Here is a 25,720-nt window from a genome sequence, read left to right on the forward strand (position 1 = left end):
GGTGAGGTAGATTCTCCTCAGTATATACACATAGAGGTGAGGGAGATTCTCCTCAGTATATATACATAGAGGTGAGGTAGATTCTCCTCAGTATATACACATATTGGTGAGGTAAATTCTCCTCAGTATATACACATAGGGGTGAGGTAGATTCTCCTCAGTATATACACATATTGGTGAGGTAGATTCTCCTCAGTATATACACATATTGGTGAGGTAGATTCTCCGCAGTATATACACATAGAGGTGAGGTAGATACTCCTCAGTATATACACATAGAGGTGAAGTAGATTCTCCTCAGTATATACATATAGGGGTGAGGTAGATTCTCCTCAGTATATACACATGTTGGTGAGGTAGATTCTCCTCAGTATATACACATAGAGGTGAGATAGATTCTCCTCACTATATACACATAGAGGTGAGGGGTTGATTCTCCTCACTATATACACATAGAGGTGAGGTAGATTCTCCTCAGTATATATACATAGAGGTGAGGTAGATTCTCCTCAGTATATACACATATTGGTGAGGTAGATTCTCCTCAGTACACACACATAGAGGTGAGGTAGATTCTCCTCAGTATATACACATAGAGGTGAGGGAGATTCTCCTCAGTATATATACATAGAGGTGAGGTAGATTCTCCTCAGTATATACACATATTGGTGAAGTAAATTCTCCTCAGTATATACACATAGGGGTGAGGTAGATTCTCCTCAGTATATACAGATATTGGTGAGGTAGATTCTCCTCAGTATATGCACATATTGGTGAGGTAGATTCTCCGCAGTATATACACATAGAGGTGAGGTAGATACTCCTCAGTATATACACATAGAGGTGAGGGAGATTCTCCTCAGTATATACATAGAGGTGAGGTAGATTCTTCTCAGTATATACATAGAGGTGAGGTAGATTCTCCTCAGTATATACATAGAGGTGAGGTAGATTCTCCTCAGTATATACATATATAGGGGAGGTAGATTCTCCCCAATATATACACATAGAGGTGAGGTAGATTCTTCTCAGTATATACACAGAGAGGTGAGGTAGATTCTCCTCAGTATATACACATAGAGGTGAGGTAGATTCTCCGCAGTATATACACATATTGGTGAGGAAAATTCTCCTCAGTATATACATAGAGGTGAGGTACATTCTCCTCAGTATATATGCATAGAGGAGAGGTAGATTCTCCCTTAGTATATACACATATTGGTAAGGTAAATTCTCCTCAGTATATACATAGAGGTGAGGTACATTCTCCTCAGTATATATGCATAGAGGTGAGGTAGATTCTCCTCAGTATATACGCATAGAGGTGAGGTAGATTCTCCCCAGTATATACACATAGAGGTGAGGTAGATTCTCCTCAGTATATTCACATAGAAGTGAGGTAGATTCTCCTCAGTATATACACAGAGAGGTGAGGTAGATTCTCCTCAGTATATACACATAGAGGTGAGGTAGATTCTCCTCAGTATATACACAGAGAGGTGAGGTAGATTCTCCTCAGTATATACACATAGAGGTGAGGTAGATTCTCCTCAGTATATACATATAGAGGTGAGGTAGATTCTCCTCAGTATATACACATAGAGGTGAGGTAGATTCCCCTCAGTATATACACATAGAGAGGAGGTTAATTCTCCTCAGTACACACACATAGAGGTGAGGGAGATTCTCCTCAGTATATACACATAGAGGTGAGGGAGATTCTCCTCAGTATATACATAGAGGTGAGGTAGATTCTTCTCAGTATATACATAGAGGTGACGTAGATTCTCCTCAGTATATACGTAGAGGTGACGTAGATTCTCCTCAGTATATACATATATAGGGGAGGTAGATTCTCCTCAGTATATACATAGAGGTGAGGTAGATTCTCCCCAGTATATACATATATAGGGGAGGTAGATTCTCCCTAATATATACACATAGAGGTGAGGTACATTTTTCTCAGTATATACACATAGAGGTGAGGTAGATTCTTCTCAATATATACACTTAGAGGTGAGGTAGATTCTCCTCAGTATATACACATAGAGGTGAGGTAGATTCTCCTCAGTATATACATGTGAAGGTGAGGTAGATTCTCCTCAGTATATACACATAGAGGTGAGGTAGATTCTCCTCAGTATATACATATAGAGGTGAAGTAGATTCTCCTCATTATATACACACAGGTCAGGGAATAGAAAAAATGTCCAGAAATTCCACCATTATTATTGTTTTTTGTTTTTACAGGGTTCCGCATTCTATAAAAATAACCTGATAACGTTCTTATCTGATCAGCACAATTACTGCGATACCAAGTTTATAGTGTAGTGGCCCAGTAAATCCATCCTGGCCCCCTCCATTATGTCATACGTCATGTCTTATGTTGGTGGGCTGTGCAAAAGTGTCTTGTCATTCTGTTATGTGTATTGCACAGCTGCAGCAAGTGAGGAGTTAAAGGAGATGTCCCGCGCCGAAACGGGTTTTTTTTTTTTTAAACCCCCCCCCCGTTCGGCGCGAGACAACCCCGATGCAGGGGTTAAAAAAACCACCCGCACAGCGCTTACCTGAATCCCGGCGGTCCGGCGTCTTCATACTCACCTGCTGAAGATGGCCGCCGGGATCCTCTGTCTTCATGGACCGCAGGGCTTCTGTGCGGTCCATTGCGGATTCCAGCCTCCTGATTGGCTGGAATCGGCACGTGACGGGGCGGAGCTACACGGAGCTACACGGAGCCCCATAGAGAAGAGGAGAAGACCCGGACTGCGCAAGCGCGGCTAATTTGGCCATCAGAGGGCGAAAATTAGTCGGCACCATGGAGACGAGGACGCCAGCAACGGAGCAGGTAAGTATAAAACTTTTTATAACTTCTGTATGGCTCATAATTAATGCACAATGTATATTACAAAGTGCATTATTATGGCCATACAGAAGTGTATAGACCCACTTGCTGCCTCGGGACATCTCCTTTAAGTATTTGCATGAGCCTGGGAGATGTTTGCAATGTATCAATTCTTCTTGTCAAGTGGTATGAGTGAGGAGATAAATAGGAGTGTGTGAGAGCGGCAAAGAGATTTCTTCTGGGTTCCTGGGAGTGCCAGCCACATGCGGGTATCCTCAACCTTCATGTAGTGAAGAATGGAGGAAGAGGAGCAGTTCCTGACTACCTGTGTGACAGCAACCGTGGTTGGGTGAGTTCCCACCTAAGGCTTCTTTCCCACAAGCGTATATCGGCCAATGTTTTCACGGCCAGCCGATATACGCTACATTGGGAGAGATGAAACTGGCAAATGAGCACACAAATCAAACATTTGTGCGCCCGTTCAGACGGAATGGGTCCCGGCGTATATACGCTGGGACTACCATGCTGTCGCCCCTTTTCCCTCCCTATCGCAGGCTCACCTCTCTTCTCTTCTCCTCTCCGCTCGTTCTTTGCAATGGAAGGGGGTGGGACAGGGGCGGAGCTAATAAGCTATATTGGCCGGCCGGGTGCTTTTACGTCATGGGAATACGGCCATCTGATCTGATGCATTGGAATCCAATGCATCAGATCAGAGCATATATCAACCGGCCGATATACGCTCGTGAGAAAGAGCCCAATAAGAGAGCGTGAGCAAGGGAGAGGGTTCATACAACCAAATTTAGTGCAGAGGTACACTGTGATTGTCTTTACTACACGGCCGTCCTGAAGTCTGGGATCACTGCGTAGAGGTACACCCATTTGCTTTTCACATCCGGCCGTCATTAAGTCTGGGATCACTGGGTGGAGGTACTCTCAAGTCTGTTTCTTTTTCCTGCACTGCCCATGTTATGTAAATTGTGCCTGTATCCAGAACTTTTGCCTCAATAAAGTTATTGCCGAACCCTGACCGTTCCCAGGGACCTGAGGCACGTTACTTCTGTCTGCAGCTCTATTTATTTACCGCCGAGGGTCATACCAGTGGGTAACGGAACGGTGGCATCACCCGTGACATCTGCTATCATTGTTCTCCAGTTTATTGGGCATCCCAATCCTAGGGGTGTCCGGAAGAGGCCCAGTGCTGCCCTGGCCTTGGCTACGTGCGTCCCTCTGGGCGGGAACGTGGTAAGTGCCGCTGTGACAAGCCAGCATCTTGCCCTCCCAGCTCCCCTTGCTGCAGAAGGGGTTTTGTTATTTTTTACTACTTTTGCACAATAAAAACACGTTTTTAAAGAAAAACAATGGACTCTGCATCGCCGCATACTAAGGCCCCGAACATTATTATTCTTCCATCCTCAAAGCTCGGCTGGTTTGTTGCAGGAAGAGTTGTAGTTTAAGGCCTCCTTCCCACGAGCGTGACGGGCTCCGCAGCGTAATATTACGCTGTGAAGCCCGTCACGGCGCCCCCCAGAGCCCCTATACTTACCTGCGGGAGATAGCGTGAAATCGCTTCCCCGCCCACCGCCGCCGCGTCACCGCCCGTCACCGCCCACCGCCGCGCGTCACCGGCCGTGTCACGTGACGCGGCCGGCCGTGTCACGTGACGCGGCCGTGCACGTCATATGGCGTCATATGACGCGCGGCGGTGGGCGGGAAAGCGTTTTTTCACGCTATCTCCCGCTGGTGACAGCGGGAGATAGCGTGAATGGACGGCTTCCATTGACTGCAATGGAAGCCGTCAGTGCGTACAGCCCGTCCTCACCCGCAGAAAATAGAGCATGCTGCGGGTGAGGACGGGAGAAATCGCGGTGCGTAATTCCGCGGTGGAATTACGCATCGTGAGCATTGTGCTATTAGGTTCAATAGAACCTAATAGCTGCGGGCAACGCAGCGGATTTTCGCCGCGAATTACGCGGTGGAAATCCGTTCGTGGGAAGGAGGCCTTATAGGTACCAGTTTGAGGTACGTGGGACTTTTTGGATTGTTTTATATTGAGTTTTTTGGGAGGTGAACAGAAGAAAAATAGCAGTAGTTTTTAAAACCATTTTACTGCATTCATCATGTGAGATAAATAACAAGCTATTTTCATTGTCTACAACATTACGAACTCTGTAATATGCTGCTTTTTAAAACTATTTTGGTATTTTATCCATTTAAAAAGGTTTTTTGTGGGGAAAAATAGATTTTTTTACTGGATTTTTTTTAAATTTAACTTTGTTGAACCTTCTTATACTATTTTCTAGTCCCTCAAAGATTAGAGATCACTTGTAGATGCTATTGTTCAATCACTTAGATACTACATTGCATTACTTATGTACTGCATTCTACTAAGCCTATGACAGCAGCCTATTAGACTCTGTGGGAGGCGGGGTCTAATAGGCTGAGTTACATGGCAGAAATGGAGGCCTTTGTCAGGCTTTTGGTACCCATTGGTACCTTGCTATTGGATTGCTGGGTGCCAATGGGTGACAGAAAGAGTCCCTTCCCACTGTTATCTGCTTACATGTTTGTGACACGTAAGGGGTTAATCTGGCAGGAGCTGAGGGTTCTCCTTCCCTAGTATTTTTGTTTTCATTTTTATTAATGGAAAAATGTGTTTAAATAAAAAAGGATTTTTTAACCATTTTGAATCTGTAGGGAACTTCTGTACTGCATTGAATTATGGCAATTATTAGCAATCGTAGGCCATGGCAGCTTCGGACACTATTGTCTGGCGTTCGGTTTCCATGGCACCTCATCAGCCCTCCACAATTACATCGGCCGATGATGGACCACTAACGTCACTAAAGTAGTAGGCCGCACCCTCTGTGAACCCTTTACATGCCACAATCAACATTCTTACCAATCCCAGCTGTTGCAGCTGGAGGCTGGCTGTCTGTCAGCTTCTGAGACATGCCATCCATGATATGTAAGTTTACGTTGATTTTTTGGAACCCCTTCTTAGCCAGGATGTAAACTGTCTTGTCCTGTAGCGGGAAGGGGTTAAGAGGGTTGTCCACTATAGAAAATTACTTTTCATACAAGCCATTCTAGAATAACAGGTTACCGAAAGCGAGTTCTCTGGTTGGGGTGCAGGGTTGTTCTCTGGTTTGGGTGAAGGGGCGTTCTCTGGTTGGGGTGAACGGGGCGTTCTCTGGTTGGGGTGAAGGGCGTTCTCTGGTTGGGGTGAACGGGGCGTTCTCTGGTTGGGGTGAACGGGGCGTTGTCTGGTTGGGGTGAACGGGGCGTTCTCTGGTTGGGGTGAACGGGGCGTTCTCTGGTAGGGGTGAAGGGGTGTTCTCTGGTTGGGGTGAAGGGGTGTTCTCTGGTTGGGGTGAAGGGGTGTTCTCTGGTTGGGGTGAACGGGTGTTCTCTGGTTGGGGTGAACGGGTGTTCTCTGGTTGGGGTGAACGGGGTGTTCTCTGGTTGGGGTGAACGGGGCGTTCTCTGGTTAGGGCGAAGGGGCGTTCTCTGGTTGGGGTAAACAGGTGTTCTCTGGTTGGGGTGAACGGGTGTTCTCTGATTGGGGTAAAGAGGCATTCTCTGGTTGGGGTGAAGGGGTGTTCTCTGGTAGGGGTGAAGGGGCGTTCTCTGGTAGGGGTGAAGGGGCGTTCTCTGGTAGGGGTGAAGGGGCGTTCTCTGGTAGGGGTGAAGGGGCGTTCTCTGTTTGGGGCGAAGGGGCGTTCTCTGGTAGGGGTGAAGGGATGTTCTCTGGTAGGGGGGAAGGGGCGTTCTCTGGTAGGAGTGAAGGGGTGTTCTCTGGTTGGGGTGAACGGGTGTTCTCTGGTAGGGGGAAGGGGCGTTCTCTGGTAGGAGTGAAGGGGCGTTCTCTGGTTGGGGCGAACGGGGCATTTTCTGGTTGGGGTGAAGGGGTGTTCTCCCCCCATTATAGTCTCTGGGGCTATGCGCTATTAAGTTTTTTTATGTGGACTAAAGGAACTCGTGACGTGTCCCATCCTTGTCCGTATCATGTGCGAGAATTAGGAAATGTGAATGTGTGGGCCATCCGTATTCTGTCCAATACATGGATGGCCATGTGTCCGTGTGGTATCCCATGCGAGTTACACTTGAACTTTTAAAAATGCAGTGGAATGAAATGGGGAAAAAACGCAATTTGTTTTTATTATGTGCACTGCAGAAAAAACTGACAGGGCAACCTTATGTATTCTGATAGTGATATCAAATGTATCAGTTGTTTTATGCAGTACTTTAAATGACTTTCTGCCGCTATCTTCAGGCCACGATTCCTTTTTTGATTGTTCCGCTGCTGCAGTTGTGTGAAGGTTTGCATTTGTCAGGATGACCTGTGATTTCTGTTGGTACCATTGTGGTGGATATCTGATTTTTTAAATCTTTTTATTAAAGATTTTTAAAAAATCAAATTAATTTTTTTTTTAGAATACAATTTTTTATTAGAGAACAAAAAAAGTGCAATTCTGGCGCGGTGTATTTTTTTCTGATGATTTTTTTACCATACAGTAAATGTACTGCGTTACTTTAACAGAACTGACTTTTACGATCGCAGCGATGTCACATGTTTTTTCTTGTTCTAATGTGTTATTTATACGACATTGTGAAAACTGTAAAAAAAAATTTTGTTTATCTCGCTGGAATAAAAAGTGATCAAAATGTTTTATGTTACGAAAAATGGGATAAATAAAGTTCATCCTGCAAAATACAAGCTGTCGGTGGAAAAATACAAATGTTCTGCTCTTTGCAGTTGGAGATAAAAGCGAATTTTAAAAAAATATTTTTAGTGTACAAAAATTGTAAAACAAAAAAAAACACTGTATAAAGTTGGTATTGCTGGAATTGTTTGGAGCCCGAGAGAAATATTATCACATTATGTATTCTGCATGCTGAACGCCGTAAAAATGAAATCCAAAAACTAATGGAAATATCTTTGTCCCCCATCCCTTCCCCCCACAAAATTAATAAGGTACACAATACACTATATGCACCCCATGTCCTCCGGATTACAACATAGGGCCGTGAAACGTGGACATTTAGGAAAAATTGATGGATTCGAGCTGTGGTGTTGGAGAAAACTTCTACAAATCCCCTGGACATCTAGATTCACCAACAAAGCTGTCCTGGACCGTATCAACCCAGAGGTGTCCGAGGAAGGCAAGATCACAAGACTGAGACTGGATTACTTCAGGCACATGATGAGGACGAATCCGCTTGAAAAAGAGATGCTACTTGGAATGGTCAGTGGTAAAAGGAACCAGGGAAGGCAAAGGACAGGTTGGCTGGACACCATCAAGAAGGACATGGGGATGGTCATCAGCAACTGAAAGCAGCCGTAGAGAAGCATGGAGAGGACCGGCCTACAGAGTATCCAAGAGTCGTACTGAACAGATAGAATTGGAACTCTACAATGATGCCATTAAAAAATACAACTTGTTCCACAAAACACAAGCCCTCGTACGGCTCTTTATGGAAAGATTAAAAAATTATGGCTCTAGGAAAACAACATTAAAAAAAAACCAAAATTGGTCTTTAAGGCCTAAAATGAGCCGTTGATTAAGGGGTTAAGAACATGACAGTACATGAAAACCAGTTTTTTTAAACTATCCCACATAATACCATAAAACAATATATTTTTGACCATATAAATGCCAGCTGGTAGCGTGCCGAGCCGCCGGACAGAAACCCGACTGACCCCATTATAGTCAAATGGATCTGTCACGGTTCACGTCTGGTAACGGCCCGGTCCGTCGCTTCCATTATTTACGTTGTTCGGCTGCTGTGACAGAGTCAAATGATGGAGATATAATGTGAGCCGAGTTAACAAGAGTCCAATCAGCTGCTTGAGAACAGCTATATTTTACATGACGCCAGCCCCTTTGTTCTACATGCATATACAACAGAACTTTATTCCCGGAGTATCCATAAATGCCAGGCCTCCGGAATGATCAATATCAGTGATGTGCGGCTCATCTGGGAAACCGTCCAAGTCCTAAATCTCCATGGCAAAGTGCGATGCTGCCGCGGCCTAATGAGCTGCTCAGCCAGACAATGAATGTTTGCTCTTGTTACTGTCTGGGGTGATGCTTGTCGCTCATGACAATGTGCTGTCTGCACCCGAACAGCTCAGTCTGCTGACCCTCTGCTCAGCTCACAGTTTTTTATGCACTGTTTATTTCCCTAGTCATGTTCACACATCTCCTCCCTGTATCACTGACTGCTGTCATAGTTAAAGGGGTTTTCTTACTACCTATAATAGCTCCACAGCCCCTCTGTACTTCCTGATTGCTGCTGACCAGGACATGTGACTGCTGCAGCCAATCGTTGATCCATAGCAGTGACCTTCTATAGGCTGTGACTGACTGCAGCAAACCAAAAGAGTGGTGGTGAAGCAATTTAAGGCTGTGGGAAAATCCCTTTAAGGAAACCCCTGTCACTGGGTCCCCCATGCCTTAAAATAAAAAATAAGCAGTTACTCACCTCTCCCCGATCACAATTCGTCCTCCGCCGCTGTCTGGTTTTTACAGGTAGCTGCGACATCCCATAAACCTGCTGTAACAGCCAATGACAGCATTCAGCCATGATCGCGGAGTGCTGTCATTAGCTGCTGTAGGTTGTTTATAGACGGACTCATCATCTAAAGTGATGTCACAGCAGAGACTGGAGACGGTGGTGGAGGATGAATTGGGCAGAGCTGAGTTTATTTTAAGGTATGGGGGACCCGGTGACAGGGGTTTCCCTTAAAGGGGTTGTCTCACGCCGAAACGTTTTTTTTTTTTTCCATAGGCCCCCCGTTCGGCGCAGGACAACCCCAATGGATGTGTTAAAAAAACAAAAACATATTACTTACCCGAATCCCCGCTCTGCGACGTCTTCCTTCTTCCTACTTCTTCCTTCACCAAGATGGCCACCGGGATCTTCACCCACGATGCACCGCGGGTCCTTTCCCATGGTGCACCGTGGGCTCTGTGCGGTCCATTGCCGATTCCAGCCTCCTGATTGGCTGGAATCGGCACACGTGACGGGGCAGAGCTACGATGACCAGCTCTCCGGCACGAGCGGCCCCATTCACCAGGAAGAAGACCGCACAGCACAAGCGCGTCTAAAAAAGCAAGAAGACATCAGAATTAGACGGATCCATGGAGACGGGGACGCTAGCAACGGAGCAGGTAAGTGAATAACTTCTGTATGGCTCATATTTAATACACGATGTATATTACAAAGTGCATTAATATGGCCATACAGAAGTGTATAACCCCACTTGCTTTCGTGAGACAACCCCTTTAACTTGGACAACTCCTTTAAAAGGAAATAGGGAAATATAATTTTTTAAATGATCTATTATTTAACCAGGTACCTATGATTCCCTAACATTATTATTATCATACTTTTGGCGGTGTCTCTTCTTTATATTTAATCTTGAAATATTTCTGCTTTCGCACTGGCCACTGGTTCAGTCACTGACACTTCCTGTTGTCTGCAGGTCACTTATCAGCTTTGCTGTATAGACTAGGCCAGAATGAGCAGAGTCATCATTGCAGAGCAGAGGATTTAATGACAGCTCTATTGTACTGCTGGAGACCTACATACAGCAGGATAACACCATATGCGTATTTAAGGCTCTTTCTTTACACATCTTCCCTCTCTGATTTCTAAGGCAGGGCAGCATTTACATGTTTCTTTCATTTCTTTGTCTGCTTCTCAATAAACACACATTCATACAGGCTGGACTTCCCAACCTTACGAGGAGAGAGGAGATTCTTCTTAAGCAAGCTTAGCCTGGCCTACCGGGAATCCGGTGATGAGTATGACCACAAAAACTCCCTGGGCGTCTTCTACTGCAGGCACCACCTGCAGCAACCCACACAAAATCCTGACACTGGCTGGCCCCAATGTGTGGCTCCTGGAGCTGAAGAGGCCTTTGGAGCAAGGAGCGGTGCGTATAAGCCATACTGAATATTTCTTTTCTCAGGTCTGGGGTCTAATTCATTCTAGAGTATGATTAATTTAGAATTGTGGTCTAGGGTCTGATTAATTTAGTGTCACGTTCTGGGGTCTGAATTAATTTGGGGGTGTTTTTAATTCTGGGGTCTAGTATAGGACCGGAATTTTTTAGGCATCACTATCTGGCATGGGATGAAAAATCAATCACTTCTAATGTGCTTTATTTCGCTAATGAACCCAAGTACCTCCTCAGTTAGGTTACAAAGTTATCCCTTGCCATATGCAAATGAGCAGAAATGAGTCATCTAGGCTAGAAGAGTCATGCTAATTCTTGACCTACTACGTTAACCACGCCCCCTTTCTTTTGATAGACAGCCCCTTGCATCTCCTGTTACACAAGGAGCCCTGACTATCAAGAGAAAGGCGGTGTCATTCGCTCAGTAGCTTATGAATCATTGTGACTCTACTCTGCTCATTTGCATAAGGAATTAATTTGGGATCTAATTGCGGAGGTATGTGGACTCATTAGGGAAAGAGAAGGCATTAGAAGTGACTGACACCTCATCCCATACCAGCCAATGATGCTAGCTCTACGGGTGAAATGGTAGTGACGGGTTCTCTTTAAAATCACTGAATTGGAGTACAACCCACACGACTACCAATAATGTTCATCTATGGAGACTGAATGGCCGTGTGCTTCATGTTATGGTTCAATGAGTTTTCATTAACGAAGAGTTTAACATAGCAGAAATAATGAGTACTTCTCAAGTATGAACTACTGGAGATCAGAGAACCCTTTCATACATCACATTCCAAAGAGCGAGTGTCCGAGAACAGTAGGCCAGAGCCTCCCATAGACAAAGAATGATCAGTCTCTTCCACTGGCCATATGGGATACCAGGCTCTTAGATAACCCTAGCTTCTAGTAAAGATTAGTAGAGAGATGTATAAAAACCATTGGGAGCGGATAAAGGAGGGGAGAAAGTAGAAACAGGTAATGGGAGGAGCCTCCTGATTCAAACTAGGCAAAAAGGTAGATCAGAAACCTACCCATGCCCTTACATTACCAGAGGTCTGGATGGTAATGTGCCAGAGGTGGCCCAGATGGAACGTTAAGACGACATGCTAAAGTGGAGCTATGGGGCCCATTTTGAGTAGTAGCTACTATACCTATTTTCCTCAGACGCCTTTCATCTCCTCCATACGCATTAAAGAGTTCTAGCCTCAACCTACGTACCTCGGGAAGGGGAAGATGATTGCCTCCACAGTCAGGGGATGATCTACCTCATCACCAAAATGAAGAAGTGTAGCAACCCCCATTTGATTGTTGAAACAAGGCCGGGGAACATGGATAATAATGCTATCTCAGGTGTTATAGAGGAGAGAATTGAAAGAACCCAGATAAAGCCTCCTAAAGAGGTGAGATAAGGGAGCATTCAAACATAGCTAGAACTAGAACTCTGGCGCTGCACTTCCCCACCAATCAGCAAATTGTAGACCAAAGAGACTGTATGTGTAGGGCCTATGTGGACATACGCAACTGTTCCTAAGGTGTAAGTGGAACAGTTTTTGCCAGCCTCGTCCAAGGGGCCAAAAGGCTGAGAAGACTGCGTAGTTAAAGCTATTGAAGCCAAAAATCTGGTGTGACAGTATGATAGGAGTTGTAGTGGATGGGGGGTATATTTCTCCCAGACTCCTATCATTCTGTGAATCAGCAGGGAACAAGCTCACTTCTAACTAATTAATGGCCAGCTCCATGGTCTCTCTCTGCCTGGAGAAGACACCCAAAGTTGTGTGAGCTGCTACATTGTGTCCAAACCTGTGTGACCACAGGACTTCTATCTAGACTTGTTTTGCTTATATTGTTAGGCTGGGCAGTCGGTAGTGCGGGTGTGCTCATGTAACGTTAGAGCCGGACAGGCAGACTCTTATTTTGTATTAATCCCTGAAGACACTGATATTTGTTGAGCTGCACTTCAAGGTACAAGTAAACTTCACTTTGAGTTTGGAAGAGTTTGGGCTGTTTGCACTGAAGGTGTGACCTGCGGGACGCATCTCATGCGGTCCCCTGCTAATATCCTCAATGGTTAGCCAAAGACCTAGCCTGTGTAAAGATGAGGAAGAACCTGTTGCAGATTGTCTTCCTCATTGTCTTGTGTGCTGTAAGAAGGAAGCAGGAGACGTCTGCCCTCTGCTTCAGCCTGTGAGACATTTGATGAGCTGTTGACAGGCGGTGACATCAGAGCAGGAAGCGCCCCGCCGTTCAGCCGGCATGAGAGAATCAACAGTTATAGAAACTGTACAGAGGAAAGACAAACTAGATCTGACAAAGATCTGCAGCTGCCCAACCAGGAGGAGGAGGCTTTTTTTTAAAAATGATGCTTACGCTTTTAACCCCTTGTTGACATCCAACATACATGTATATCAGATGTGCCCAGTGCTAGGTTAGGACAAGTCATCAATACTTCAACCACCTTAAGACTATCTTGTGAAATAATACAAGGATGTTGAAATATATGGATGCCGGAAAAGTCTGGAAAACATTATGGCCTGCCGCCGACATTGCGGATGGCCCGTGGATTGGACAGCTTCTATTGACTTCAATGGAAGCCGTCCGTGCGGGAACCGCACTGAAATGGAGCGTGCTGCAATTTGTTTTCCAGACTAAAAGGTCCGCAAAAGAATTCTTCATGCTTTGATTCAGCTGCGGACGCCCATGCTTCACTATAGGTGGCTTGAACTGCGGATCCTCCGCGGGGATTCAGCAATTCAAGTCCGCCCGTGCACATGGGGCCTAAGGGCTTGCACATACTTAACGCTACGTTTTTTTTAACACGAATGTCAATGAGACTTTTTAATCTTAGAAACGCATCACACAAAAAGCGCAAAGCACAAATTTCGAATACGTTTTTAACATTAGAACGTCCCATTGACAATCACGTGAAAAAAATACAGCGATATCGCAGCGTTAAAAAAACGCAAGTGGGTAGGAGCCCTTAGGCTGGGTTCACACATGCCGGATTCCTGGCAGAAATCTCGCGGTTTGGCCGCAGCGAAACACCACGAGATTTCCGCCGGGAAAAATGCTGCTTCAAAATCCGCGGCACTTAACCACGGGTTTTGAAGCAGCCTGGCCGCTCGCTCTTCCGTTGAGGCCGGTGCTCCCATAGAGGAGAGCGCGGCTGCAGCAGAAGAAGAAAAAAAATGAACATGCTGCGGCCGGGGAATCCCGTGTGGACGAGATTTCTGAGAAATCTCGTCCACATGGCTGGCCAATCCCGGGATTAGCGGCTGCAGGCAGATTGCCACGGCGAAATTTTCGCGGCAAATCCGCCCAGTGTGAACCCAGCCTAAATAGGAGAAAAAAGCAGTTACTCTAAACTTCTATTCTGTTTTAACAATAGTGGCGAATTTATAGAATATTCAGGGTTTATTCACATGCCGCAGATTTGATATGGAAGTCTCTAAGGGAGTATGCAAATGAAGCATGACCGAGACAAACAATATACAAGAAATATTTCTTCATCAGCGCACCATAAACATAGAAGCACAACATGTAGCGCAAATCATCCATCAGTCATAGAGTAATGCGTGCAAATACCCAACAAGCCCCAAATGATGACACAGTGTCAAAATACAAGGATGGTGGTAAAAAGACCAAGTACTTGTACCAAGAAACACCAAATATCCGATGGTGCCACAAAATATCTAAAGAAATCAACAATACATAACGCAGAGGATGTTCCATGAGCAGCTAACTGGGTACTGGAATGGGGGGCGCAGAGACCCCATGTGTATCACTACTTAACGGGGCTTCCGCATTGCCTTAAAAATGCTGATACAGAAAGGTGATTTATTAACCATTTTGTGGCTACAAGAAGAAAAACCTCAACTTTTGAAAAATGCATTTTGATAAGTTTCAAATTTTTTTCTCAAGGTTAATGTTAACATTCTCGCTCCTGCAGTTACCTCTAGATGAAGCACAGGCACTCACTGCATACAGATTTATTACGTTTAAAGGGGTTGTAAACTAATGATGGACTACTCTTTGAATAGGCCATCAACAAAAGATCAGAGGGTGACCATCACCTGAGACCCCTACTGATCAGCTGTATTACAGGCTGGTGTGATCATGCAGGGAGCAGACAACTCCGTTCCTACTGTGGTGGCCAGGCTTGGTATTACAGGTAACGTTCCCATTCACTTCAATGGCTTGTAATCCTGCAATTCCAAACCTGGCCACTGCAGAGAAAATGGAGCTGCCTGCTTCCTGCAAGCATCAGCTCAGCTGATCAGAAGGAGTCTCAATCTACTATTGAAGACTTATCCTGTGAACAGACCATCAGAAGTGGACAACTCCTTTAATATAAAAGTATTATGCTGCAAGCTCCCTCATATGTTGGCTGCAGGCAACCAGAATTGTATCATCTAACTCAGACAGCTCAGAATCCTTTGCATAGACAATCACAGGGTTCAACAAAAAGAGCGCAGTCTACCGCTGTTCCTGTGATCTGTTGGTTTGGGATCCTGTTTTCAGCCATGCAAGATGGCCACTGCAATTTTCTAGCTACTAAAACACACTGTGCACGCTCTCTGATTGGCCAACACTGAGCGGCGGTAACCAGAGAGCGGGGATAGTGCGTTGGTCTAACGCTACCAATGCCTTGTGGGGATTAGGCGGTCTGAAGATTGAGTCGGCCCCTGCCCCGGACCTTCCTCTCTCTATCCAGCTAAGGCTGCATTCCCGCGAGATGCGTAAATATGAACTCCATTCTTTTAAATGGAGTCATACATATGAGCGATGTGACAAGGTTGAAAAACGCTACATGTCCTATTTTTTTGCGCCCCTCAGAACACATCGCATACATCGAATACCGTGCAATGTGATGTTTTCCATTGAATTCTATGAGAAGAACACTTGCCGATCCTCTGCTGAGCGTAGAAGAAGCACCAGAGGATCGCAATTTCACAAAAGTGATGTGAGGCATTTTTGCTTGAAAAAACTCTCATCCGTGGGTAAAACACATCCGAAAATCAGACGGTAATGGCACCTACGCACATGTGCTGTTTTTTAACTCAAACGAACAGTCAAGAGTTAAAACAAAATCCTGCAGCATTTCCTCCTCTTGTCTGATTTTTGGTAGCACATGTCACTTGATTTTCGGACAAGACTAGCACAGGCCACTGCAGTGTCCCGCCACGGATGGGATGTTCATGTGCCATCAGGCACAACTATTTCAACGTCTGTGTGTTACCCTTAAGATGACCTTCGAATATCAAGACTTAAATCTATCACACTTCGCTTCTGTCTAGTTGAACGGATAAGAAAAGAAAGTTGGCAGAACTAAGCGGAGATGAGGAGTGAGACTACAAATAAAGTGCGTGTCCTAAGGAGAAGAGATTACACTTCATGTACGCCCCTTACTCTTCCCTTCTAGCTCCCCAGTTGCTTTCTAGCCTATTAACAAATAGGTCGCAAATTAAATTTTTCTGCGCCTTCTTCCCCTAGCCAATTGGATCGTAGTAATTTTAAATTGACCCCCCCCCCCCAACCTATCGGAGCATAGTGCTCCATATTTATATTTCCCACCCGTTTCCCAGGGTTTGTTTCAAAAATCCCTGTCCCCCTGCCTCCCCCACCCTTCTCAGCCCATCGTAATGCATTGTTCCATATTTGTACTTCCCACCCGTCCCCCGCAGGCTTTTTTCGAGGCCTTGCTATTCCGCCCCCCCCTCTACTCAACCCATCGGAACTTATTGTTCCGTACTTTGAATTTCCTGCCCGTTACCAGCTGGCTTCTTTTCAAATCTTAACCACCGCACCCCTCACATTCCAGGCCAATAAGGCGGTGAGATTTTGAATGTCCACCTTTTTAATACAGGCATTCAAATCCCCACTTCTCCACTCACCACTACTTCTCCAATTCTGGCTGCCCTGTATTTTATGTACCACTCACCCCTTATTTCTTTACACCATCCCAAACATCCCACCTGCTTCCCTTTCCCCCCTTTCCTGTCATTTGCATCGGCGTCACCAGCTTTATACATCTTCACCCCCCTGCCGGTATAGCGATCCCTGCTGTAAAATCCAATATCCATGGTGGTCTTATCCATAATATCTAGGCACATGAATTCCTGCCAAGACAGACCTTTACTTACACTCTACCTTATCAGCACCATTTTTTTCCTGCTACATTTGCTTCCAACTTCAGTCCCAAACTTTTTTTTTGTTTTTAAGGCAATCCGATTTCCTTTAATTCTTCGTTAAGTTCCTCCCTCTGTCCCTTGCATTTAAATTCATATGTATATTTTTCTATACCTACTTTATATCCCTTTTATGTTCTCAGCTTGAACCCTACTTTCTACTGTGTATTTTGAACCCCTTCATAACGTGGCCCCTTTTTTTTCCATTTTTGTTTTTTCCTCCGCCCTTTAAAAAAAATCGTAACTCCTTTATTTATTCATCGACGTCACTGTTTGAGGGCTTATTTTTTGCGGGACGAGTTGTATTTTTCAATGGTTTAAAGTACCATATAATGTACTGAAAAACTTTTAAAAAATTGTTAATGGAGTAAAATGAAAAAAAAACGTCATTCCGCCATCTTTTAGTGCATCTTGTTTCTACGGCGCACAAACTGCAACAAAAATGACCCGATAACTTTATTCTATGGGTCAGTACGATTACTACAATACCAAACTTGTATAGTTGTTTTTTTACTACACTACTTTTTTTTCTTTTCAAAGACATTTAATTTTTTTCAATTATTTTCTGCGGTCATCTTGCGCGCGCAATAACTTTTAAAATTTCCGTTGACGTAGTTGAGCAAGGGCTCATTTTTTGCGGGATGTCCTGTTTTTTCCGTTAGTACTAATTTGGAATACATACGACTTTTTGATCGCTTTTTATTGCGTTCTTTCTGGGAGACAGGGTGACTGAAAAAGGTAATTCCTGGCGTTCTTTTTTTTTTTCCGGACGACATTCACAGTGTGGGGTAAATAATGTGCTACTTTGATAGATCGGACTTTTACGGATGCGTCGATACCAGATATGTATTTTTATTTTATTATTTAGATTTTTAATTATAGATATGGCAAAAGAGGGGTGATTTCAACTTTTATTACTTTTTAAAAAAAATGTTTTAATACAACTAAAAAAACTTTGACATTCAAGTCCTCCTGGGAGACTACAATATGCGATGCTTTGATCGCTCCTGCAGTATGACGTAATGCTACAGCATTGTCATACTGCAATTTCACAGGCAGCCTATCAAGCCACCCCACGGAGATGCCTTGATAGGCAGTCTCTCAAGGCAGCCCTGGGGCCCCCGGCTGCTATGACACCTGCACGGCTCCCCCTATCTCACCGCGGGGGGGGGGGGGGGGGCGTGCGGGAATGCCGCTGTCAGAACTGACAATGGCATTTAAAGGGATAATAGCCTATTGCCCGCGGGCATCAGCTGTAATAAACAGCTGACACCCGCGCTGTATGAAGAGAGGCCGCATCGCGACCTCTCTTCATACATACCCCGACGTAAATGTACGTCCTGGAGCGGGAAGGGGATAAACAAAGGAGAAGTTGTGGTATCTCACGGTCATTGATCGCACCTTCAAAGCTGAGTGTTGCACCTATACCACCACTCCTTTTAGTTTCACCCATCTGTCCAGATAAACGGCTCTCCACCGTGTAGACAGCATTATTAGGTCTGTGTAGGTTCAATCAGGACACCGTTCCTAGGCCTCCTCACACAGGCGTTGCTGAAAGAGACGCGATTTAAATCACGGCGCTTTGTAGAGTTTTACTTTAGATGCCGCCCTTTAGCGCTAATTGATGGGGAGCGCTAGATGCTCAAAAATAGAACAGACTCCGCTCGAAAATTGCGGTGTGCTGCGATCGATCCAGTCTGAGGTTGTGTGAGGCTCCATTAAAAACAATGGGAGCCTCTGACGGCGTTGCATCGGGCCACCTTGTACACTGTATCACATGCTCCACATCGGAGGATGTTCAGGAGAAAGCAGTGATTTTATACTGCATTGGTGCGGTGCCCCAAAGCGACCAAGACACTTTACCAGACTCCTCCCCGGAGGGACGCATGGAACCTCGGGCCAAGTACTGCTATGCCTCTTCGAGGTGAACTTGAAGTTGTCACGCATGACTCCACCATTCCTTCACACCGTTGAGTATCCAGCGGTTGAATAAAGTCCACATACACGATTTGAACTTGATAACTCCTTCACCAAAAAAGACAAAAATGCAATACCTGATAGGCTGTAAAGCAGGCACAATCACCATAAATCCCAATACAATGCAGTTAGCTAGACTAGGATATGGAGGAGCTACTTGCTCAATACAGTACTAACACCCCCATTTATTAGTGGGTATCAGTATTTTTTTGTATGCAGTGTGCCATAGATTTTAGGGGAGCCCAAAATGTCAGCCAGTGTGGCCCACTTTGTAGATGCAGGGCAACCCACTGCTATATCAGTAAGTGTTGCTATCCTGTGTGGTGGGGGCACACCCATCTTTGGCTGACTTCTTTGACATATGTTCATATGTTTGTTTGCAGTCCCTCCTCCCCAATCTGGCCTAGGTTGGGTGGGTGACTGCATAATAGTCTGCACTGAACAAGAAGCTCCTCCATATCATAGTCTGGCTGACTGCATTCTAGTCTGGCTTTACATGGGACAGATTTCCAGCAGATTTCTCGCAGATTGGCTGCACCGCCTGCATTTCCGCTGCAGCCATCTCTCCCCATAGAGGAGAGAGGCCGCTGCAGGGAAAAAATAAAAAAATAAAAAAATATTGGACATGTTGCGTCTTTAATTTTCAGGCCGCATGACTGTTTCCCTACAGTTTCTGCAACGGATTGGCCAATGTGCAGACAAGATGTTTTGCAAAATCTCGTCCACTTTGCTGGTGAATCACAGAATTGGGAGCCGCGTGGGGACAATCCGCATGGAAATTCTGCAGTAAATCTGTACCATGTGAACCCTGCCTTAGGGTTTTCGGTAATTGTGCCTGCTCTGTAGCCTATCAGGTATTGTATTTTTGGCTTTTTCAGTGAATGGTCTGTTTTCTTCTCTCACCTCCAACTTTATTGAACTTAACAGGCAATGACTGTTGAAGTTTACTGTAAGTCAGGATACAATACAGCTTACTCCCATATGCAGGAAAGCTGCACAGCTTTTAGTGATTGGTCAAGGGGGGAGAACTCAGGATAAAACCAGGCCTACAGTCTCCATCATCTGTAGTGCTTCGCTCCTGGACACTCTCCGGGACTCTGAATTACTCTAGGAGGAGAAACACGACACTCCACTGACACTCAGAACTCTTAAAGATGACTCTGCACACTGGACTTACTCCTTTCTCTCCTCAGAGGGGGTTCCTGGCATGGAAGGACTCAGGGTACCTTTCCTCTTCCTCTATCACTTCACCACATGAGGGTTGAAGGTATCCCCATCCTACTCCACTCACAACCATAGATGAAAGACTGACATCTCACTCACATTTTTAGGGTACAGACATGTGACTAGACAGACATTTGATACTTTCCCAGACATATCCCAGCCACTGACATTAACCTCTTGCATGCTGCAGCAGTACAATACACATAACAGACAAGACAGTTTGCACAGAGCATCCACATAGAAGACATGACATGTATGACTATTATGGAGGGACCAGAAAGACTTCGGGCCACTACATTGGGTACATGGATGATCTGTTGGTAGGATGTGGATTCGGACTCTGCATTGTTACAAGAAAAAGTACTGTCTGATGGCGATGAGGGACTTGTGGCAAGGAGATTCATCAGGTTTGGTGGATGTTTGAGCGGAGGGGTGTATCTGGGAATATTTGTCTGTTGTCCTTTTGGGAGTATGGGGTGGAGATCGGGGTGATTACCCTCAAGGCGTTTATCTGGAAGGGGATTGTATTTGGCCACTAGGGGTGTCCTGATGTTCTCATGTGGGGTTGTACATGACAACCATGGGCTCCATGGCTAGATCATTTTTATGAAGTATTGGCATGTGGGTATGCCATCCTTGTGGGGGAGGTTGTGCCTTCTGGTGGAGGACCCAGCCATGAAAGTTTGCAAAGCTCTGTATCAGAAATACTAACTGAGAATACAAGAAAATTGAAGTAACCCCCTGGGTTTGGGTCAACTTCTGTCCCAATATAGCAGGGGCGGGGGGGGGGGGGGGGGGGGGGAAATAGAATCTGCAATTGTTCTGCAATCCATCCGATCCACCAGTCCTAGTCCCAGTTTTTGGCCTTCCAAAATGGCTGCTGCAATTTATCTAGCTGGTACACACTGCTCTAATTGGCCAATGCTGATCATGCAAGCACCACTGGCCAATCAGGGAGCAGATAGTCGGCCATCTTGGACAGCTGAAAACTGGATCCAAAAGCGACAGATTGTACAGATGACAGAAGAACCACCCACCCTTCCACTCCCAGGACATTATTCTGTCCCAAAACCAGAGGGTTTTGGTTAAAAAAAAAAAAAAAAAAGTTTCATGGAGGCCATTGCAAGCTTGACACATGAACCCCATGAAGAGCCGCAGCGGACACGCATGTAGTTTACAGAGTGCGTTTTATTAGACATTTCTGGGATAGTAAAGAGAACACAATATAATATATTCGCATGCAAGACGGGTAACACTTTACAACACAACATTAACTCTGTGTATTAATGAAGTTCACTTGGTAATGGCAAATTCTTTATAAAGAGGTCCATAAAGTGTTCCAGCTGTTCTTCTGATCTGTAAGCCACCAGTCCCCCTTTATTAGCCCATCGGTCTGCTCCCTTTGCCCCCTGCACCTCAGCGTTGTACAGAAGATGTGGCCTGGCACACAGTGTCTTACTCCGCTTTGCAGACTGGATACATTGTGAGAGGTCCAACATGCCGCCACCGAGAGAGCTGAGAATGGCGTGAGGAGCGCAGCTGTCCCACTTAAACGTGGTGTCCTCAGAAAACACATAGAAGTCCACCAGACCTTGGATCACACAAAGACACTTGTAACCGGCTCCTGCAGCAAAATGCAGGTTTCCATCACACACCGCTGACAAGGCCCCGAGAACATCCTTTGCTTCGGCTGAGCTGGTTACTGCAGCGTAGGACTTCTTTCCAGGAACGTCCGTCTGCTGTGAGCTGCAGCCCTTGCCATCAGGTCCTCCACTGGCAGCAGGCGTCTGCAGAGAACAGATATTGGATCCCTTGTATGATAATCCCCAGAACCACTGACCTTTCCATCTAAAAAAGGGAACAAAAACACACCATTAAATATTTTATACTTTTGTCACAAGCTTAACTGAACTAAGCTGTGTAGTTATGCATGCTACAACTTTAAGGGGTTGTCCACTATTGATGGCCTGTCTGCAGAATAGGCCATCAATAGTAAATCAGTCAGGGTCTGTCACCCAGGATCCCCACTGAACACATGGCCAATGCAATTGTGCTCCGAGATGATTTCTGTAGGAAGCAGACAGCTCTGTTCTCACTATAGTGGCCCAAGTTGGTATTGCAGGAAAAGTTCCTATTGAAGTGAATGGGAGCGTTAGCTGTGGTACTGGAGCCTGGCCACTGCAATGGGAACGGAGTTGTCCGCTTCCGGCAGAAATTTGCACAGTGCACAAAGCAAACCAAAGTGGAGAACAGTGGATTTGTAGGGGTCCTGAGTAACAGATCCCCGCTGATCCACTATTGATGGCCTAATGGTGCAAAGGCCATTGATAGTCTTCAACTGGACAACCAATTTAAAAGGGGTTGTCCCACAAAAGATACAGAACCTCAGATACCAAAATGGTCTAAAAGAAAACAAAACTATTTTGATTGAGATGTTGGATTTAAGCTTTTTTTTAATCCAATACCAGAAACATCCTTGCTGGCACACAGGAATGAACCCGCACGTCTCCAGTAGAAAAACACATAGTCATGGCAAGATCCAAAATAAAAAAAATTAGGTATTTAAAGCCAACTGTGGCAGCTGCTGCAGCACTTGGTGTTGGGAGCGCTCACTATGTAAAGTGCTGTTATACCTTTATGTAGGACAGAAATATCTGGTAACTATTATCACTCTACATCCCTACTGACTTTGGGCTAATGCCCACGGATGAATTTCTGCTGCGTTTCCTGCGGCGGCAATCTGCCACGGAATTCCGCAGCCATTAGGTTCTATTGAACCCAATAGCTTTCCTGCTCTCCAATGCTCAGTACTCACATGCAGAATTCTGCCACAGATTTCCGCTGCGGGGAAAGAAACATTGCAGCATGTTCTATTTCACTGCGGATTCCCGCAGTAGAAGGTCTCCATTAAGATAGTATTAATGGAGACCGCGGCGGAATTCCACGACCACTCGCTGGCATATTACGTTTTTAAATGCGGTACTCCCACAGTGTAAATCCACGGGTGTATCCTGCTCAATCCGTGGGCATGAGCCCTTAATATATATTATAATTAGAGATGAGCGAGCACCAAAATGCTCGGGTGCTCGTTACTCGAGTCGAACTTCCCGCGATGCTTGAGGGTTCGTTTTGAGTAACGAACCCCATTGAAGTCAATGGGCGACTCGAGCATTTTTGTATGGGACCTATGCGCCGCTAGTTTTCATTTGTGAAAATCTGGGAAATTCAAGAAAGTGATGGGAACGACACAGAAACGGATAGGGCAGGCGAGGGGCTACATGTTGGGCTGCATCTCAAGTTCCCAGGTCCCACTATTAAGCCACAATAGCGGCAAGAGTGCCCCCCCAACAATTTTTTACTTCTGAAAAACCCTCATTAGCAAGTCATACCTTAGCTAAGCACCACACTACCTCCAACAAAGCACAATCACTGTCTGCATGACACTCCGCTGCCACTTCTCCTGGGTTACATGCTGCCCAACCGCCCCACACGACCCAGCGTCTGCTGCACACAAAAGGGTCACTGTGCTCCCTTCAGCTGCCCCCATGCCACACGCTCACTTCATAGCCACACCACCCTCATGTCTATTTATAATTGCCTCTGTGATGAGGAGGAACCGGAGGCACACACTGCAGAGGGTTGGCAGGGCCAGGCAGCGACCCTCTTTAAAAGGGGCGGGGCGATAGCCCACAATGCAGTTGAGAAAGCGACGTTCGATCTTCATTCCAATCCTGTGCCACCTCCGTCAGGAGCTGCAAGTGTCACCAAGAGTTACGTAGCGATGGGGAATCCATGTGCCCACACAGTGTTCATTCTGTCTAGGTGACAGGTGGCTCAATTGACACTGCAAGGGGAAAGCCATCTGCACTATGGCCCCTTTCCAAGTCACTGTCTTAGTAGCAGACAGGTAAAGCACCGCGATGGGAACTAAACTAAAACTAAAGCAGCAGTATAGAGGGAGCACAGTCTTAGTTCCATTTCAGTAGTAGCAGTCTAGACAGGCCCCAGTAACATATCACTAGCAGCAGTATAGGGGGAGCACAGTATTCGTTCCATTTCAGTAGTAGTAGTCTAGACAGGCCCCAGTAACAATTCCGAAGCAGCAGTATAGGGGGAGCACAGTCTTCGTTCCATTTCAGTAGTAGCAGCAGTCAAGACAGGCCACAGTAACATTCCCGTTGCAGCAGTTTAGGGAGATAAGTCTCTTTCACATTTCAGTAGTTGCAGTATAGACAAGGCCCCAGTTACATTTATGTAGCAAAAGTGTAGGCCAACCCCACACACCTTGCTGTACCATGAGTGCTGGCGAATCCCATAAAAATTACTAGGATTACACTGTAGGCGAGGGCCCCAAAAAATTGGTGTACCAACAGTACTAATGTACCTCAGAAAAATTGCCCATGCCCAACCAAGAGGGCAGGTGAAACACATTAATCGCTTTGGTTACTGTGGCTTAATTTGTAACTAGGCCTGGAGGCAGCCCAGTTAAAATAAAAATTGGTTCAGGTGCAAGTCAACGCTTTAATGAGAATTGAAACGTATAAACATTGTTTACAAAAGTAATATGACTGAGCCTTGTGGGCCTAAGAAAAATTGCCCGTTCGGTGTGATTATGTGAGGTTTCAGGAGGAGGATGAACACAACACACAGATTGATGAAGCTAAAAGGTCCCCGTTTTTTATGGTGATAGAGAACGATGCTTCCATCCGCGGGTGCAGCCTACGTATTGTTTAGGTACCGCTGCTGTCTGCTGGTGGAGAAGAGAACTCTGGGGAAATCCAGGCTTTGTTCATCTTTATGAGTGTAAGCCTGTCGGCACTGTCAGTTGACAGGCGGCTACGCTTATTCGTGATGATTCCCCCAGCCGCACTAAACACCCTCTCTGACAAGATGCTAGCCGCAGGGCAAGCAAGCACCTCCAGGGCATACAGCGCGAGTTCAGGCCACGTGTCCAGCTTCGACACCCAGTAGTTGTACGGAGCAGAGGCTTCACGGAGGACGGTCGTGCGATCGGCTATGTACTCTCACCATCCTTTTACAGTGCTCCCGCCGACTCACCCTTGACTGGGGAGCGGTGACAGTCTTGCTGGGAAGCCATAAAGCTGGCAAAGGCCTTGGAGAGTGTTCCCCTGCCTGCGCTGTACATGCTGCCTGATCTCCGCGCCTCCCCTGCTACCTGGCCCTCGGAACTGCGCCTTCTGCCACTAGCGCTGTCAGATGGGAATTTTACCATCAGTTTGTCCACCAGGGTCCTGTGGTATAGCATCACTCTCAAACCCCTTTCCTCTTCGGGTATGAGTGGAAAGGTTCTCCTTATACCGTGAATCGAGCAGTGTGTACACCCAGTAATCCGTAGTGGCCAGAATGCGTCTAACGCGAGGGTCACAAGAAAGGCATCCTAACATGAAGTCAGCCATGTGTGCCAGGGTATCTGTATGCAACACATGGCTGTCCTCACCAGGAAGATCACTTTCAGGATCCTCCTCAGGCCATACACGCTGAAAGGATGACAGGCAAGCAGCA

At 45.8% G+C, this 25,720-nt stretch overlaps 2 protein-coding genes across 3 annotated transcripts in view; both read right to left on the reverse strand.

The window, feature by feature from the left end:
• Nucleotides 1-5,941: 5,941 nt before the first annotated feature.
• On the reverse strand, nucleotides 5,942-6,730 carry LOC136578070 (proteoglycan 4-like). Its single transcript, XM_066577978.1, has one exon. The coding sequence runs from the start codon at nucleotides 6,728-6,730 to the stop codon at nucleotides 5,942-5,944; it is 789 nt and encodes a 262-aa protein (XP_066434075.1).
• A 14,637-nt stretch (nucleotides 6,731-21,367) lies between these two features.
• INPP1 (inositol polyphosphate-1-phosphatase) overlaps nucleotides 21,368-25,720 on the reverse strand; it is a 28,849-nt gene continuing 24,496 nt past the window's right edge. For both annotated transcript variants that reach the window (XM_066577092.1, XM_066577093.1), the window contains exon 6: nucleotides 21,368-22,045. In XM_066577092.1, the coding sequence (XP_066433189.1) occupies nucleotides 21,481-22,045 (565 nt within the window). In that variant the 3' untranslated portion in view covers nucleotides 21,368-21,480. The remainder of the gene's footprint in view (nucleotides 22,046-25,720) is intronic.

This window comes from Eleutherodactylus coqui, chromosome 8 (assembly GCF_035609145.1).
Source record: "Eleutherodactylus coqui strain aEleCoq1 chromosome 8, aEleCoq1.hap1, whole genome shotgun sequence".
Taxonomy (NCBI): Eukaryota; Metazoa; Chordata; class Amphibia; order Anura; family Eleutherodactylidae; genus Eleutherodactylus; species Eleutherodactylus coqui.